Below are 19,678 nucleotides of genomic sequence, written 5' to 3'. Positions count from 1 at the left end.
GAAATTCCGCGCATTTTTAATGCGGATTTACATGCGGATTTGTATGATGTTTTGTTTGCAGATTTGTTAACTAAATAAAGATATGTTATTTAGAAAAATAAAAAATTATCCAACCTCCATTGTTGATGTGCTTCAACCAAGATGGGCACTATTCTATATTCTCCACCCATACACACTTCCTCCTTCTGACATTTCCTTTGACATACCTGCAGCGTTTTTGGCACCAAACCTGCAAACCTTTTTACACCTGCATTTTTGCTGCAGAGACTGACTCAATGGAAGTCAATGGGTGAAAAACGCTGCAGATCCTCAAAGAGAATTGACATGCTGTGGAAAATAAAACGCTGCAAATAAGGACGGAAATTTTGGGATCATGTGCACTGCTAACACTTTAGGTATGTCATTGATTAACCTTGGTTTAGTAATCCTTTTCGCTTTTGGGGCACTTCCGCGCAGAAAAATCGCTGCGGAACCGCAACAAATCCGCATAGTGTGCACATAGCCTTAGTGTCATGGAATATAGAGAAGAAAAATATGTCTTTAAAAAGAGTGACATCAGATTGAACAATTCAATTTTTTTTTAGTAAGTGTATTTATACATTATCAATTTTCCATAATATATACACCATATTTTTCTAATTATAAGATGCACTTTCCCCAAAAAATTTGGGAGAAAAATGGGGATGCCTCTTATAATCTGAACTGCAGCTGTGGTGAAGTGTGGTCCCAGGGTGGCTGCTGCCAGAAGCTACTGACTGTGGGCCCCAGGCTGGTATGACGAGGTGTTTGGCGGTGCGTGGGCTCTGCCAACATTATGTGAAAGCCTGGAGCCCCGCACTTTCCATACTATTCTATGCACTGAACTGCAGGAAAATGGCGGCATTGAGGCAGTGCATGCGCAAATTGAAATCTCATCTCCTGAGAACTCAACTGCGCACTCGCCACCTCCAGCAGCCATTTTCCCCAGAGTCCACCACATTAGAAAGTAAGGAAGTGAGGGGCTCTGAGCTTTCACAAAATTTAGGCAGAACCCCAGCACAACTAAACACCTCGTCGTGCTTGTTATAGCCAGACTACTATATGTAGCAAGGAAGCTGATTGCGAGGAACTGGATCAGGAAAGAACCACCTTCTGGGAGAGAGTTTGTGAAACAGGTGTCTTGTATCATCCGGCTGGAGGAAAGGATATATGCTAAAAGAGGCAATTCTAAAACCTATGAGAGGTTGTGGAATCCCTGGTTACAATACGGTACAGTTAACTGATGGGAATGTGCTATATTTTACAATGCTGGTGTTGTGGATAGACCATTAATACCCGGACATAGGAACATGTCTGTATTGTATGGTTTGATTGACAATATGGGTAAAAAGGATGACTAATGGTAAATTACAGTGTAAGAGAAATCTTATGGAGAAAAGAGTTATATAAGCTGTCTACATGGGGTGGGGGGGGGGGGGGGGGAACAGGGATGTTCAATTTGTAAATCTATGGTTTGTGGAAGATTTACTGTATTTTGAATTCTGATTAATAAAAATCTATTTGATCAAAAACAAACAAAACACCTAGTCGCACCAGCCTAGGGCCCGCGGCCATGGCCCAACTACTGCCGCCGAACACCTAGCGCAAATTTGGGGTGAATCTTATAACCCGCAAAATAAAGATTAAAAAAAATCTCAAATTTTGCAATTTTCACTCTAGTCTCAGTATTATGCTATGCTCATGCTTCGTGCTGATTCAATCCTGCTCCCCTCCCCCTTCATATGAAATTCTATTTTAACAGAACAGATAAAAGATAGAAAGGCAAAGTAGTCAGGAAAAATACAGGTTACAGAAAAACGTGACTAACCTAAACTGTTTCCAGAAACCTCTTGGGACATAGTACTGTAACCTTGATGCTGCCAAGTGGCCAAATATAACTTGAAGATGTCTCAGCACGCCAATATTGTACTCTTTTCTGTCCTCCGTTTTGCCCAGTGAGGGCTTATCTTCATACTGATGAGGGTAACCAAAGACATCATCCCCCCGTGAGTCTACATTACTCTGTCAAGACAAACTTTGTGTGAGTTTCCGCTCTCAAGGATTTAGTAGCAGTAAAATATAACAAAAAGTTACAGATAAATGAACTATAAAGCCTTCCTACAAAGTCATCTCGGTACATAAACTCGGACTTGTCACATACCAGTGGAGAGTGTGATACAAGCCAGGCTCACACAAGAGTATGTACCTCATATATACAGACCAAAATGCCCAGACTGGCGGAAGGTCTCCAGACATTGCAGCCATCATATGGGCCTATGACTACTACAACAGGAACCCCAAGCCACCCTTCCTCCTCACTCCAATACTGCCATGAGGAAGACATTATGTGGAGCGAGGCAGACCTGTTTTTTCTGTTAGGCCAGTTTCATAAGTCTGTTACTTTCATTGGCAAGAATGATATGCAACATGGATCAAAGTAGAGCATGGGTTATAATGGGTCAGTGCTTACTCTGTAAAAACGATGGACAGCACACCGCCCAGAAGAGCCAAAGCGTGAAACTGGCACAACTCCCACTGACCGCAGACGTCGAGCAAGTATGATGCAGTCTATTTAAAGTTTACACTAGGGTGAAACCGGTGGGCTTCAGACAACTGTTCTGGCAGGCATGGGAGAAACTAGAAGGTTCTAAAAGTAAAATTGTGGAAAAAATTTTAACTATAAATTCTCTTATTGTCAGATATGCAAATTGCCACTTCAGAGCGGAAGAGGACGTAACTCTATAGTCATTATCAACCCTTTAACAAGTCTTGCGTATGACTGCGGATAAAAGCTTATAGTGAAGCACAGCCAGCTGTGTTACCTCATTGTCTTGTTTTTCATCCCCAGACATGTCGTCATCAACATCACTGCCAGTGCCTTCAATAGCAAGAATTCCATTTCGAATGGCAGGTATCATATACAATTGCTGGATTACAGAGTTCATATAACATGTAGCACCAGCGTTTTTCAGCCCAACAAAGCCCTTGGGAGGTCGTGGTCCAACTGGGGGAAGATATTCCCACTCTGTAAGAGCTTCACAACCTAGATTGAGAAGAGTTACATTAAAATACTGAAACTTTTTTTCCTTTAGAATATAACATATGTATGATCTTAATTTTTACCAGATTGCATCCTACTTAAGATTAAAAACCAAGCATACATATATTTTGTTGGCATAGAAATCAAATGCACTAACCCAGTTTCATTTAGTAGTAGCTACTGGAGACAGTCAGCAATTTTTTTGGTATAAACTGCTTGCTGAATTTCTTTTTAATCTATAGCATCACTTTAGAGTTTTTTTTTTTTTTTAAAAAAGCTGGAGTGGGGCTTCTAACATAGGGTCATTGCCCTGGTCTTATACTCACCCTCAGCTGTTTTCATTTATTTGGCAGCACTCCAGTCCAACAGCGCAATCTTGTGACTTCAACTTCTGGCTGGAAGTCAGAAGTTTAGTCACAAGCTCTCAATGCAAGTCTATGAGATCCAGAACAAAGTCTCAAACTTGAGTTGTGACCTCGGGCTTGCTTCATGAAACACTGGAGCGATCTGGCAGGTCAAAAACTGCTGGAGATGGACAAGAACTGCGGCGATAGAAGGGGGAGATGGCAGCTGGTAAGTATAAGTAGGGTCAGGGACCTTCGATTAGAGGCACCACTCCAGCGGTAAAAAAAAACAAAGCCAAAACGACTGGAGTGCTGCTTTAGAGGAGTACTCAAAACCTGCATTTATAATGTGCACCTACTTTCAATGGCTAAAATATAAACCTTTGCCTCAAGGCAAATTCATTGCATAAGTTTTCATATAGGCTGGTCATACACTAGAGATTTTAGGTGGCTGAAAAGGCCACTTTAGACCATTTGCTGTGCCACCAAAAAGGTACGATGGTTGGAAAACTAGCTTGACCTAAGATGGACGACGACAGATATTGGTCTTAAAGTTCTGCCGGTTTGGATTGTTTGGTTGGGGTTGGTTGATGTAAATTTAAAGTCAGACTTGATGACAACTCTGCATCACAATAGAAACCCAGATCACAACAAACATTGAGTGGAGTTTTGTCATTTCACCTTATATAAGGGACATCCAATACGACCCACTATGATCGACATGTCATTCAGAAAATTGCAGCCTGAAATGTATGACTCCATCTAAATGAGTGGCTGCAGTTGGGAAGGATTATCTACTGGCTAATAATTTCTGCTCAAGTAAATGCAATCTCTTAAGACAGTGAAAATCAAGTAGGTAGGAGATTGTGTTTTTTACATGCTTCTTTACTCAATTAAAATGGAAAAAAAAAATCATAAGAGTAAAATGTTGATGTACAATACCTGTGTAATACATTTCATTTAATGTATCTACAATCTGTCTGAGATTACGAACACATCCCACAGCTAGTGCAACCAGCAACTCAAAGCCTGCATTTATGGTGGCTGGAGAACTGCATACTGGAATAGCTTGCTCAGCTGGGAGCTCGCCAGTTTTCATATATTGCAGATAAACGTTGGATGCTGGGAAAATGAAGTCATCAATCAGCTCCTAAGGTTCAAACAGATGACATTTGATAAAGACCTGTTTACACACTTTCTGACTATATTACATGCATGCTTGTAGTGTGCCAATAACTGTATGTAAAAGGGAAGATATAGATTAGATATAGGAGTTGGCAGAGGCGGATTACAATACACTCCTGAGAGTGATAAGCTGTGCCATCACAGAAACTGAAGACATCAGAACATAAAGTGAAAACGGCACATACAGTCATATGCTAAAGTTTGGGCACCCCTATTAATGTTAACCTTTTTTCTTTATAACAATTTTGGTTTTTGCAACAGCTATTTCAGTTTCATATATCTAATAACTGATGGACTCCGTTATATTTCTGGATTCAAATGAGGTTTATTGTACTAACGGAAAATGTGCAATCTGCATTTAAACAAAATTTGACCGGTGCAAAAGTATGGACACCCTTATCATTTTCTTGATTTGAACACTCCTAACTACTTTTTACTGACTTCCTGAAGCACTAAATTGTTTTTGTAACCTCATTGAGCTTTGAACTTCATAGCCAGGTGTATCAAATCATTAGAAAAGGTATTTAAGGTGGTCACTTGCAAGTAGTTCTCCTATTTGATTCTCCTATGAAGAGTGGCATCATGGGCTCCTCAAAACAACTCTCAAATGATCTGAAAACAAAGATTATTCAACATAGCTTTTCAGGGGAAGGATACAAAAAGTTGTCTCAGAAATTTAAACTGTCAGTTTCCACTGTGAGGAACATAGTAAGGAAATGGAAGAACACAGGTACAGTTCTTGTTAAGCCCAGAAGTGGCAGGCCAAGAAAAATATCAGAAAGGCAGAGAAGAATGGTGAGAACAGTCAAGGACAATCCACAGACCACCTCCAAAGACCTGCAGCATCATCTTGCTGCAGATGGTGTCACTGTGCATCGGTCAACTATAGCGCACTTTGCACAAGGAGAAGCTGTATGGGAGAGTGATGCGAAAGAAGCAGTTTCTGCAAGCACGCCACAGTCGCCTGAGGTATGCAAAAGCACATTTGGACAAGCCAGTTACATTTTGGAAGAAGGTCCTGTGGACTGATGAAACAAACATTGAGTTGTTTGGTCTTACAAAAAGGCGTTATGCATGGAGGCTAAAAAACACAGCATTCCAAAAAAAACACTTGCTACCCACAGGAAAATTTGGTGGAGCTTCCATCATGCTTTGGGGCTGTGTGGCCAATGCCGGCACCGGGAATCTTGTTAAAGTTGAGGGTCGCATGGATTCAACTCAGTATCAGCAGATTCTTGACAATAATGTGCAAGAATCAGTGACGAAGTTGAAGTTACGCAGGGGATGGATATTTCAGCAAGACAATGATCCAAAACACCGCTCCAAATCTACTCAGGCATTCATGCAGAGGAACAATTACAATGTTCTGGAATGGCCATCCCAGTCCCCAGACCTGAATATCATTGAACATCTGTGGGATGATTTGAAGCGGGCTGTCCATGCTCGGCGACCATCAAACTTAACTGGATTTGTTTTGTAAACAGGAATGGTCACAAATACCTTCATCCAGGAACTCATTAATAGCTACAGGAAGCGACTAGAGGCTGTTATTGTTGCAAAAGGAGGCTCTACGAAATATTAATGTCACTTTTATGTTGAGGTGCCCATACTTTTGCACCGGTCAAATTTTGTTTAAATGCAGATTGCACATTTTCTGTTAGTACAATAAACCTCATTTGAATCCAGAAATATAACTGAGTCCATCAGTTATTAAATATATGAAACTGAAATAGCTGTTGCAAAAACCAAAATTGTTATAAAGAAAAAAGGTTATCATTAATAGAGGTGCCCAAACTTTAACATATGACTGTAGTTTACACTGAAGTCGTTTTTTGCATTACTGTGATTAAAACAATGATGGCCTTTAAGTCAGAGGTTTTGTTTAATAAGAAACTTACATTTATCTTGCAATGACGAGAGATTTATAAAGTGTCATTTTTTAATTTAACCCATTTCCGATATTCAGCATACATAGACAGTGCAAGTCAGAAGCGGGTTCACAGGGTGAGCCTGCTCCATACATGGCTGTGAAACAGCCAGATCTGCCGCTAACAACGGCGAGTGCAGCAAAGTGTTACCGGTGACTGTAAAGCTGTTAAATGCAATCTGTCAAAATCACTGAGAACACCACTAACACCGGGGCTTAAGTCTATGCTCCCATTGGCTCCCCCACAACATGATCGCAGGGCGCCGATGGGTTGCTATGATAGAGAATGGTTTGTTGAAGACACCTCCCCCATGCCTGTCATGGCTGAGCCATGATGGAACAGCCTGTGGCCTGGCTTCGATTTTCACGATATACTGCAGAACTGATGCACGTAGTAAAATTTATCAGATGATCACAGGATCAAGTCCCCTAATGTGGACTAGCAAATATGTCAGATTATATATGTATGTATGTATGTATGTATGTATGTATGTATAGTAGGGATGTGACTCGCTCAGGTGCAGGGGGAGACAATCACGAGACAGGTTCTTCGAAGTTCATGAGGTTTATTTGTGTTATAAACCATAAATCAGCGTATCACCAAAAATAGCCTCTAGCTTAGGCAAACAAAACAAATGTTCGTGGTTTCAGACTCAGACCGGGAGTCTCAGCACACGTGGGAGGTGTAGTCCTCCCCACATATAGCTACCTGGTTCAGGAGCAGGCCACATTATAAGGGTGTAGCCACACCCACGAACCCAGCAGCTGACTGGTCATGTGACCTCACCACAGGTCCTTGCAAAACAATAACAGCACAGCAATATCTGTTATGCTTTACATTATGGAGTCTCAGCACACGTGGGAGGTGTAGTCCTCCCCACATACATATACAAAATTACTTGGCACTCAAAATCGGAGAAGCAATTTTTTCTTTATTGTGCATCCAGACAAAAATAGACTCATATCATATGAACGCTTTTGGTCCAACAACAGACCTTCAACAGAAAGGTCTTTTTGTTTCTTTTAGAGTAGACTGTAAAGGCCCCGTCACACTAAGCGACTTACCAGCGATCCCGACACCGATATCAAGGTGTCAGGATCGCTAGTAAGTCGCTATGTGATCGCTGGTGAGCTGTCACACAGACCGCTTCACCAGCGATCAGCACAGCGATGCCGAGCGCCCGGCATCGCTTGCCATCGCTGTAAAAAATAGAATCAAAATAAAAAATATAGTTATTCTCACCTTCCGACGTCCCGTTCAGCCATCCTGCCTCTCTCCACGCTCCGGTCCCAGTGATCCTTTGCACGAATGACCGCAAGATGTCACGGTCTCGAGGGATAACAAAGTCTCGCGGTCATTCGTGCAAAGGATCACTGGGACCGGAGCGTGGAGAGAAGCGGGAATGCTGCGCGGGACGTCGGAAGGTGAGAATAACTATATTTTTTATTATTTTTTTACACCTGATCGCTGGTCTCCCACCTGTCACACACAGCGATGCGTGCTGGCCAGCGGGAGCCCAGCGACCAAAGAAATGTCCAGAGGTTTCTTCCAGCGATCAGCGATACCGGCAGGGGGGCCGCTCGCTGATCGCTGTCACACACAGCGATCTCGCTGGTGAGATCGCTGTTACATCACAAAAGTTGTGACTCAGCAGCGATCTCGCTACCGAGATCGCTTAGTGAGACGGGGCCTTAAGAGATACAGTAGGGTAAAAGATATCCTAAGGCAGGAATGAAATCCTGTTTATTTTGTAATGACTGGAGCTCGAGTCTATCAAAGGGGCTGCATACAATATGACTGGATGAGGCAGGCCTTAGGGAGAGAGAAGCCGCGCTGTAAGGAGCAGTATCTGCTAGGGGCTGCAGCGCTAAGAGGCCGCTGAAAAAAATCCAGGGTGCCGCCGTGAGGAGGTGTTTCAGCGGCCTCTTAGCGCTGCAGCCCCTGGCAGATACTGCTCCATACAGCGCGGCTTCTCTCTCCCTAAGGCCTGCCTCATCCAGTCATATTGTATCCAGCCCCTTTGATAGACTCGAGCTCCAGTCATTACAAAATAAACAGGATTTCATTCCTGCCTTAGGATATCTTTTACCCTACTGTATCTCTTACAGTCTACTCTAAAAGAAACAAAAAGACCTTTCTGATGAAGGTCCGTTGTTGGACCAAAAATGTTCATATGATGAGTATTTTTGTCTGGATGCACAATAAAGAAAAAAATTGCTTCTCCGATTTTGAGTGCCATGTAATTTTGTATATGTCTATGGGTTGGAAACCTTACTTGAGCACCAATTCTCCTCTGTTTTTCTCTGGAGTGCTGTGTTTTTTTGTATACCTCCCCACATAATTACCTGGTTCAGGAGCAGGCCACATTATAAGGGTGTAGCCACACCCACGAACCCAGCAGCTGACTGGTCATGTGACTGTGACCTCACCACAGGTCCTTGCAAAACAATAACAGCACAGCAATATCTGTTATGCTTTACATTATGGAGACAAGCCATTTATGAGACACATCTCCCATCAACTACACAGCCCTTTGCCATGCCACATACCTCCCCTCTGCCTAAAGCCATAGGGCTTGGCACTTTCACCTACCAGGCAAGGGATTCTTGAGAGGGCATCGGCATTACCATGTAGTTTCCTGGCCCTATGCTCTACATGAAAGTTGAAGTCTTGCAGGGCTAAGAACCAGCAGGTGACCATAGCATTCTTACCCTTTGTTTCCCTCATCCACCTGAGTGGGGCATGGTCGGATATTAATCTAAACTTGCGTCCCACCAGATAGTACTGTTAACGTATCCACTGCCCACTTTATGGCGAAACACTCCTTCTCTACAACTGAGTAATTCTTTTCGCAAGAAGATAGCTTCCTACTCAGGTAGAGGACAGGATGCTCCTCCCCATGTATCTCCTGGGAGAGGGACTGCACCTACCCCGACATCTGAGGCGTTTGTCTGAAGGATTAACTCTTTTTTAAAGTCTGGGGCCACCAAAACGGGTTGCTTACAAAGAGCTCCCTTCATTTCTTGGAAGGATGACTCTGCTTCTTCAGACCAGCTGAAGATCAATGATTTTGTCCCCTTAAGCACATCAGTTAGAGGTGCAGCCATTGTGGCGAAGTTTGGGATGAACCTCCTGTAATATCCCACAATCCCCAGGAAGGCTTTATCTTGCTTCTTTGACAGAGGTCTCGGCCATGTTTGAATTGCCTCCACTTTATTGATTTGGGGTTTGATCTCGCCACACCCCACTACATATCCGAGGTACTTGGCTTCCTCCTTACCCAAGGCACACTTTTTCAGGTTTATTGTAAACCCCGCCTCCCTTAGAGCGTCAAACACTGCTTGGACCTTTTCTAGGTGAGACTCCCAGTCCGAGGTAAAGATGACGATATCATCCAGGTACGCGGCTGCGTATAGCTTATGAGGTGCAAGGATTCTATCTATAGCCCTCTGGAAGGTTGCCGGAGTTCCCTGCATGCCAAACGGCATCCGAACATACTGGAAGCACCCGTCTGGTCTGGAGAATGCTGTCTTCTCCTTGGCTTCCTGTGCCATGGGGATCTGCCAGTCTCCTTTGTCAGATCCAAAGTGGTTATGTACCTGGCAGGTCCAAGTCTCTCAATGAGCTCATCAACGCGTGGCATGGGATAAGCGTCGAACTTGGAAACCTCATTCAGCTTCCGGTAATCGTTGCAGAACCTCCATTCACCATCAGGTTTTGGGACCAGGACAATCGGGCTCGACCAGCCGCTCTTGGATTCCTCAATGACCCCGAGTTTCAACATGCACTGCACCTCCTTGAAGATTACCTCTCACCGGGCCTCAGGAATACGATACGGTTTCACGTTCACCCGCACATGTGGCTCGGTCAGAACTTCGTGCTCCACCACCTTCGTGCACCCCGACAACACTGAGAACAGGTCCCCGTTTTTCTGGAGTAACTCCCGGCACTGCCGTTTCTGGGCCTTCGATAGCGTCTCCACTATGGTAACCGCTCCAACCTCCCCTTCTAGGTAGCCCAGCAAGCACAGAGTTACCGCTAGCTCTCTTATCTTGCCACGGCTTGATGAGGTTGACATGGTAAACCTGGTATGGCTTCCGTCTTCCGGGTTGGTGGATCTTGTAGTTTATGTCTCCCAGCTTCTCCACCACCTCATATGGCCCTTGCCACTTGGCCAAGAACTTACTCTCCACCGTCGGGATTACCACGAGAACTCGGTCTCCCGGATTGAACTGCCTCACTCTGGCTGACCGGTTGTAGACCCTGGCATGAGCCTCTTGTGCCTGGCGGAGATGTTCTTTAACAATGGGCATCACCTTCGCAACCCTCTGCTGCATCAGTGCCACATGCTCAATGATGCTTCTGTGGGGCGTGACTTCAGCTTCCGAGGTTTCCTTGGCTATATCTAGGAGACCTCGCGGATGCCGGCCGTACAGAAGCTCGAAGGGCGAGAACCCCGTGGAGGCCTGGGGAACTTCACAGATAGAAAACAGTAAATACGGTAAGAGACAATCCCAGTCTCTACCATCTTTCTCTATGATTTCTCAGCATGCTCTTCAGTGTCTTGTTAAACCTCTAAACAAGGCCATCTGACTGCGGATGGTACACTGAAGTCCTCAACTGGGAGATTTGCAAGACTCTGCACAATTCCCTCATCACCTTGCTCATAAAAGGTGTCCCCTGATCGGTCAGGATCTCCTTCGGCAAACCCTTCCGTGAGAACACATGGACCAGCTCGCGGTCTATGCTCTTCGCGGAGGAGTTTCTCAGGGGAATGGCCTCAGGATAGCGTGTGGTATAGTCCAGGATGACTAATATATACTGATGGCCCCGAGCTGATTTAACTAAGGGACCGACCAAGTCCATGGCAAGTCTCTCAAATGGCACCTCAATAATGGGCAGTGGCACAAGAGGGTTCCAAAAATGAGATGTGGGGGCAGATAACTGACATGTCGGGCAGGACCTGCAATAGTTTGCCATTTCCCGGTGACACCCAGGCCAACAGAACCTCTGTACAATCCGTTCCTGCGCTTTTTCCACCCCCAGGTGTCCCCCCAAGATGTGTGAATGGGCCGTGTCCAACACTTTCTGTCTATAGGGGCCTGGTAATATTAACTGCTCTACCACCTCCTCCCTTATTTTCGTGACCCGGTACAACAATTCCCCACTCAGCATAAAATAGGGAAACCTTGTGTCTGCTCCCAGCTCTTGTGCAACCCCATTAATGACGGTGACATTGTTAAAGGCTTCCCTCAGCGTGGGATCCCTATGTTGGGCAGTCCCAAAATTCTCCCCGGCCACCCCTAACTCCGGGATGTCAGGGACAGGGGACCCTTCCTCTTCATCCCCAACAAGGACACAAAGGAAACTTGTCTGCCTCTGGTGGTGGCGATACCTCGTTGGGGTGGATTGGTTCCCTGCTCTTGCTAGCACACTCAGAACCCTTCCCCCACAAATCCCAAAACAGACAGAAATCCCGGCCAACAATTATAGGATGCAACAAGTCTCGAACAACGCCAACTTCATGCGACTCGATGCCATGCGCCGTTTCAATATTCACCCTAGCCATAAGGTAGTCCTTTGCATCGCCATGTATGCACCGAACACCAATCTTTTTATCCGGGAGTATGTTGAGAGGAACACTGGCCCTCAAGGGTCACCAAGCTCCTGGAGTCCAGAAGCGCCATTACTGCTCGACCGTTCACCTTCACGGGACACGCTTGTGGCCCCTCGTTAGGTGACGAATTCACACTGCAAGCTGGATAGGCGTAGTATGAACTGCTGCAGTCCATCTGCTCAGTGGTCTGGGGCCAACGGGCAGCTATATGTCCTGGCCTGTGACACTTCCAGCAAATAATATCACCCGAGGGGACCTTGGGCAACAGGTCGAACATTTGGGAGCGAGGCGGTTTGTCCCGGTGATAGGCCCAGTGGTGAACTCGCTGTGCCCTGACAGTCATTGTCACCCCCAAACGTGCGAGAATCTCGGCTTTTAGTTTGGGATACTCCTTGGCATCTTGCAAAGTCAAATCAAAGTACGCCTTCTGGGGCTCCCCCGTCAGGTATGGGCCAGTACCTCTGCCCACTGCTCTGGCTGAAGTTTTTCCTTCTCAGCCACCCTCTCAAACACTGTCAGGAAGGCCTCCACATCATCCTCAGGGGTCATTTTTTGCAATGTGCGTCTTACCGCCTTCCTGACGTGGGTGTCTTCAGCCAGACCTGGGGTTGGGGCACTCGTCCTGCCCTCCTGGATGGCGGTTGCCAGAAGCTGCATCTGCTGCTGTTGTTCCTGCTGGCTCTGCTGGAACTGCTGCCGTTGCTTCTGCTGGCTTTGCTGGATCTGCTGTAACAGCTTGTTGGTTTCCTGTTGCTGTTCCTGGGACTGGACCAGGTGTTTCAGCAGGTCCTCCATTATTCCAGGCAGTGCTTGTTGCCCCGCTGCAAACTTTATCCAGGACATGCAGCAACTGTCTCAAGTCTCTGCTGGGATCGCTGCCCGCTTTCTTCACCAATTGTAGGGATGTGACTCGCTCAGGTGCAGCGGAAGACAATCATGAGACAGGTTCTTCCTAAGTTCATGAGGTTTATTTGTGTTATAAACCATAAATCAGCGTATCACCAAAAATAGCCTCTAGCTTAGGCAAACAAAACAAATGTTCGTGGTTTCAGACTCAGACCGGGAGTCTCAGCACACGTGGGAGGTGTAGTCCTCCCCACATATAGCTACCTGGTTCAGGAGCAGGCCACATTATAAGGGTGTAGCCACACCCACGAACCCAGCAGCTGACTGGTCATGTGACCTCACCACAGGTCCTTGCAAAACAATAACAGCACAGCAATATCTGTTATGCTTTACATTATGGAGACAAGCCATTTATGAGACATCTCCCATCGACCACACAGCCCTTTGCCATGCACACTAATATATATATACATACACACATATACATATACATACATACACACACACACATATACACACACACATATAATCTCTGACATATTTGCTAGTCCACATTAGGGGACTTAATCCTTTCAGGGCCGATATACAGTATTGTATAAATGAGTCTGGTCACTCTTCTTGGTCCGGCGCCTCCAATCTTCATGCGATGCAATCCTTCTTGCTTCGTGTGGATGACGCATCCCTGCATCATCCACACAGTCTCCCCGGTATTGCACTCCTGCACAGGCGCACTTCTCTGCAGAGCAAAATACTGCAGTGTGCAGGTGCTCGTTGACATTTACCGACACCTGCACACTGTAGTACTTTGCTCTGCTCTCAACAGGGCAGAGAAGTACGCTTACGCAGGAGCACGAAACGAAGAAAGCAGGACGACGGCATCACAAGAAGATGGGAGGCGTGGGACCAAGAAGAGTGACACCCCTTGGACTGTACCGCCACACAGGTGAGTATAGTAAAAGCTATTTTTCTGGGGCGTGGCCTGAGGCTTGATGTGAGCAGACACAGAAGGAGAGCTCCCATTCATAATCATGATATCCTAGCCTGCACCATTCAACAACCTTAGCAAAGCACAGCTTCTACCTCATAAAACACTGGTGTCAGTGAGGACCTGAGTCTGGGAATTCCTGAAGAGTATGACTGGTCACAAAAGTGGTGCTGGTAAGGAAGCCTTCCAGTCCAACATGGCACAGCTGATGACAGCAGAGATAAAACTCAGCAGGGAGATATGTCAGATGCTGTAAGGGCCCCGTCACACACCGACGCACCAGCGATCCAGACAACGATATGACCTTGCCAGGATCGCTGGTGTATCGCTATACGATCGCTGGTGAGCTGCCAAACAGGCAGCTTCACCAGCGACACGTGGGTAACAAGCGACGCATGACGCTTAGTTACCCACTGTGTACCTTAGTTACCAGTGCACTGGTGCAGGGAGCTGGTAACCAAGGTACACATCGAGTTTCTAAGCGGCGCACGCCGCTTAGAAACCCGATGTGTACCTTAGATACCAGCGTCAGCTCGCTGATCACTGGTCTCCCGCCTGCCACACGTAGCGATGCGTGCTGGCCAGAGATAAAAATTAAAAAAAAAAATGTCCTGGCCATTCCAGGACGATCGGGCAGGGGGACCGGTCGCTGGTGTCACACACAGCGATCTTGCTGGTGAGATCGCTGCTGCATCACAAAACTTGTGACTCAGCAGCGATCTCGCTAGTGAGATCGCTGTGTGAGACGAGGGGGGGGGCCTTCACAATTCTGAGGCACTGTGCCCCGTGAGAGGCAGCTGTGGATGGCTCTTCTAAAGGTCAGTCGAGGTAGGAACAAGAGGAGCATGAGAGCTGTTATCTCCAGAAACAGAGCTGATGACACCAAAAAATATAGCAGCAGCCATAAACCAGGCAGTAAACACAATCTGTCACAGGCCAGGAACCCACAATGAGGGATGCGCTGTCTGCAGTTAATATGTTCAATACAACCTTGAACAGTATTACCACCCTTATGGGATCTATGCAGAAAGATATGTCATCTATAAGAGGAGACATTCAAAGGGCATTTGAAAGAGTTAAAGAAATAGAAGGAAGAATTCGTAATATTGAGGATCAACTACCTTCGATGCAACGCGATATGAAAATGCATGAACAAAATCTGAGTGCGCTGTTGAACAGAACAGATGACTTGGAAAATAGACTCCGTAGAAATAACATGCATTATAGGAGTCCCAGAAAGGTCTGAGGGCAAAAACCCAATTGATTTTATGGAATCCTGGCTCAGGGATGTGTGTGTGTGTGGAAAAGAGACACTATCTCTTATGTTTGCAACAGAACGAGCCCAGAGGGTGCCATCCAGAAATCCACCACCAGAGGCCCCACCAAAACCTTTAGTGCTGAAGCTATTGCATTATAAAGATAGAGACAATCCTGCGTAAAGCACATGACTGTCCTAATCTGTTTATTGAAAATACTAAGATGGCCTTTTTCCCTGATTTCTCTGCAGAAGTGCAGAAACACAGAGCACAAATCACACATGTCAAGAAAAGGATGAGACACCTCAGCTTCCACACTATGTATCCTGCACGATTGAGGATCATAGTGTCTGGAAAGGTGCTAGTTCATGACTCCCCTCAGGAAGCAACACAGTGGCTGGACATTATAGAGGCTAAACTGAAACCGGATAAATCTGGTCCTCCTTAAGGGTATGTGCACATGTTGCGGATTCGTGTGTGGATTTTTCCTCGCGGAATCTGCAGAATCCGCAGGTAAAATGACCTGCGTTTTACCTGTGGATTAACTGCGGATTTAGTCTGCGTTTTTATACCTGTGGATTCCTATAACGAAATGGGTGTAAAACCGCTGCGGAATCCGCACAAAGAATTGACATGCTGCGGAAAATAAACCATTTCGTTTCCGCTCTGAGTTTTCCGCAGCACGTGCACAGCGGTTTTTCATTTCCATAGCCTAACATGGTACTGTACACCGCATGAGAATCTGCAGCAGATCCGCAGGGCCAAATCCGCAAAAAGGGTGCACATAACCTAAGTCAACAAATCCGGTTCTATGATTTCTGTATCCTGATAACCATATAACATGGATAGTGTAGTGGGAAACCCTGAAACTTTTCTGATAAACTCTCTTCTCATCTTTTTCAATTGTTTCTGGGTTTTGTTTTTATTTTTTGGAATAAAGTCCTTTTAAGTCAGGTTTTGGACTTGCATAGGCTCCCAATCTCTCCTCCGGGAGAAATGCCTATGATTGATTGGTTATGGTTGTGTGTTAAGTTCTGAGTTTGTTATATGTTAGCTTGCAAATATTATAGCATGGAATGTGAGGTGCATGGGAGATCTAACTAAGAGGTGCTCAATATACACATGGTTGCATCAATACCAACCGGCTATTATCTGTCTATTACAAACTCATTTGACCCCTGAAACAAAACAAAGTATTAACAGAGCTTGGGTAGGTCATTCCTTCTACTCGATATACTGTACTAATCCCATGCGATAGGGGTTAGTGTATTGATACATAGATTAATCCCATTTAAATGTTTAAAATCTGTTGTGGATGCGGAGGGTTGTTACATCGGTCTATTGTGCCATACAGATGGAATTAAATTTTGGTGGCTATATATTATATAATATATATTATATAATAAATATTATATATATATATATATATATATATATATATACACACACACACACACATATATACACACATATATACACACACACACACACATATATACATACACACACATATATACATACACACACACACATATATACATACACACACACACACATATATATATATAAACATACATATATACACATACATATATACACATACACACACACACCCCCTCCATATAAGGATGCAATAAAAAAAATACCATCCTTTCCATCAGAATTCCCTACAACTCAGTTCTGTTAATAGGGGATTTTAACATTTATATTCATCCACACTGGGACAGAATACACACAGGTAATATTACACCTGCCTCTGCCTTCCCTACAGTGATGTCTACAAGGGTGGGCCATTTATATGGATACACCTAAATAAAATGGGAATGGTTGGTGATATCAACTTCCTGTTTGTGGCACTTTAGCATATGGGGGGGGACTTTTCAGATGGGTGGTCACCATGGGGGCCATTTTGAAGTCGGCCATTTTGGATCTAACTTTATTTTTTCCTAATGTAAAGAGGGTCATGTGACACATCAAACTTATTGAGAATTTCACAAGAAAAACAAAGGTGTGCTTGGTTTTAATGTAACTTTATTCTTTCATGAGTTATTTACAAATTTCTCTTTGTTTACAGCCATTGACATGTCGCAGAGGTTAACACGTGAGAAGCGAATAGAAATTGTGTTGATGTCTGGTGAACACAGTATCCGGGTCATTGCAGCAGATTTCAATGCAAGAAAACTGTCACCATTCCCATTTTATTTAGGTGTATCCATATAAATAGTCCACCCTGTAGAATGCTGTCAGAAATTGGGTATTTTGATATTTGGAGACAGAAAAATCCTCACTAGCTAGGCAGTATTCATGCTACTCAATGTCACACCATTCTTTGTCAAGGATTGACCTAGCAATTGGAACAGAATCTTTGAACCAGTTTGTCCACGAAGTGGAATACTTACCTAGGGGAATCACAGACCATTCTCCGATTCGAGTGTAATTGAGAACAGGGGAAATAGAGGGGATAATCAGATGCCTGTGGCAATTGAAACCATATTGGCTTATGTTAGTAGATAATTCTATAAAGGAAGAATTCACAGAATTTTCCAAAATAAATGAAGGATCAGCTTCAAAAATATTGTGGGACACCATGAAAGCGTATGTTAGGGGAATATTTATGAGATTTCTTTTAGGCATGAAGCTAAAACCAAGGAGTTCACACAAGCTCACCAAAATGTGCAACAGGTTGAAGGAAAATATATTTTAAGTCCATCGGTGAGTAGTAGGCAAGAACTAGAAACAGCTCAGAAATTATTTAATGATCATCTTATATCTAGAGCAGAACACATTTTTGCATAAAGTAGAGATTTTGAGCAGGTGAAAGTGTGCGGCACCTTTTGTATACAATAGTTAAATCACAGGAGGGTCCGTCTTGTATCATCCAATTAGTTACAGAAAATGGAAAAGGATAACATACTTAAAGCCTTTAATTTGTTTAACACCAATATATATGATTCAAGGTTTAACCCCTTCCAGACCAATGACGCCACATAGGCGTCATGAATACCTGTGCCATTATGACCAGTGACGCCTATGTGGCGTCATGAGTTTAAAGCCCCCCTGCGGGTCGGGTGACCGGGGTAAGGTCACCCGACCCGCAGATACAGGGGGCTTTGTACTTTACCACAGGGGGGGTGGCTTCGCCCCCACGTGGCTACGATCGCTCTGATTGGCTTTTCAAAGTGAAACAGCCAATCAGAGCGATAGTAATATTTCATCAATGAAATTGGATGAAATATTACTACCCAGCCATGGCCGATGCTGCAATAGCATCGGCCATGGCTGGAAATAGTGATCCGACCCCCACCCGGCAGCGGCGACGTGCCGCCGCCACCTTCTGACGGCGGCGATCAGCAGCTGCCGCAATAACCTGCTCCCCCTCCGCTTCCCCCTGCCTTCCAATCGCCCCCTAATACCCCCCCCCCCCAGTACCTCATGAGTCCCGGTACCTCCTGGTGTTCCGCCGCCATCTTACAAAATGGCGGGCGCATGCGCAGTGTGCCCGCGAATCAGCCGGTCTGCAGATTGATTCTTTTTACAGGTACACTTTGATCACTGTGATAAACTATCACAGTGATCAAAATACAAAAAAAGTAAATAAAGTCCCCCCTTTATCACCCCCTTAGCTAGGGGCACATAATAAAATAAGGAAATTTTTTTTATTTTTTCAATAGGATTAGGGTTGGAATTAGGGTTAGGATTATGGTTGGGGTTTGGGTTGAGTTAGAATTGAGAGGGTTTCCACTATTTAGGCACACCAGGGGGGGTGTGGGGGGGTCTCCAAAAGCGACATGGCGCCACCATTGATTCCAGCCAATTTTGCGTCCAAAAAGTCAAACAGTGCTCCCTCCCGAGCCCCGAAATGTATCCAAACAGTGGTTTACCCCAACATATGGGGTAGCAGCGTACGCAGGAAAAATTGCACAACAACTTTGGGGGTCTAATTTCTTCTGATACCCTTGGGAAAATAAAAAATTGGGGGCTAAAAAAATGATATGTGGAAAAAAAATGATTTTTTATTTTCATGGCTCTGCATTATAAACTTCTGTGACGCACTTGGTAATTCAAAGCGCTCACCACACATCTAGATAAGTTCCTTAGGGGGTCTAGTTTCCAAAATGGTGTCACTTGTGGGGGGTTTCCACTGTTTAGGTACATCAGGGGCTCTGCAAACGCAACATGGTGTCCGATCTTAACTCCAGCCAATTCTGCGTTGAAAAAGTCAAACTGCGCTCTTTCCCTTCCGAGCTCTACCGTGTACCAAAACAGAGGTTTACCCCCACATATGGGGTACCAGCGTACTTAGGACAAACTGGACAACTTTTGGGGTCCAATTTCTCCTGTTACAAGGGTGAAAATAAAATATTGCGGGCTAACAAATCATTTTTTGAGGAAAAAATGTTTATTTTCACGGCTCTGCGTTATGAACTTTGTGAAGCACTTTTGGAGTTCAAAGAGCTCA

The 19,678-nt window shown here is 44.8% G+C and overlaps 1 protein-coding gene across 5 annotated transcripts in view; it reads right to left on the bottom strand.

Moving 5' to 3' along the window:
* USP9X (ubiquitin specific peptidase 9 X-linked) overlaps positions 1-19,678 on the bottom strand; it is a 255,269-nt gene that overhangs the window by 63,964 nt on the left and 171,627 nt on the right. For all 5 annotated transcript variants that reach the window (XM_073566031.1, XM_073566034.1, XM_073566033.1 and 2 more), the window contains exons 30-32: positions 4,345-4,552; positions 2,841-3,061; positions 1,847-2,040 (exon numbers count right to left, since the gene is read on the bottom strand). In XM_073566031.1, coding sequence (XP_073422132.1) covers positions 1,847-2,040; positions 2,841-3,061; positions 4,345-4,552 — 623 coding nt within the window. The remainder of the gene's footprint in view (positions 1-1,846; positions 2,041-2,840; positions 3,062-4,344; positions 4,553-19,678) is intronic.

Source organism: Dendrobates tinctorius, unplaced genomic scaffold (assembly GCF_039654945.1).
Source record: "Dendrobates tinctorius isolate UK_male_01 unplaced genomic scaffold, ASM3965494v1 ptg000016l, whole genome shotgun sequence".
NCBI classification, from domain to species: domain Eukaryota; kingdom Metazoa; phylum Chordata; class Amphibia; order Anura; family Dendrobatidae; genus Dendrobates; species Dendrobates tinctorius.
The sequence above is the reverse complement of the archived record's forward strand: the minus strand, read 5'-3'. Positions and strand labels throughout refer to the sequence as shown.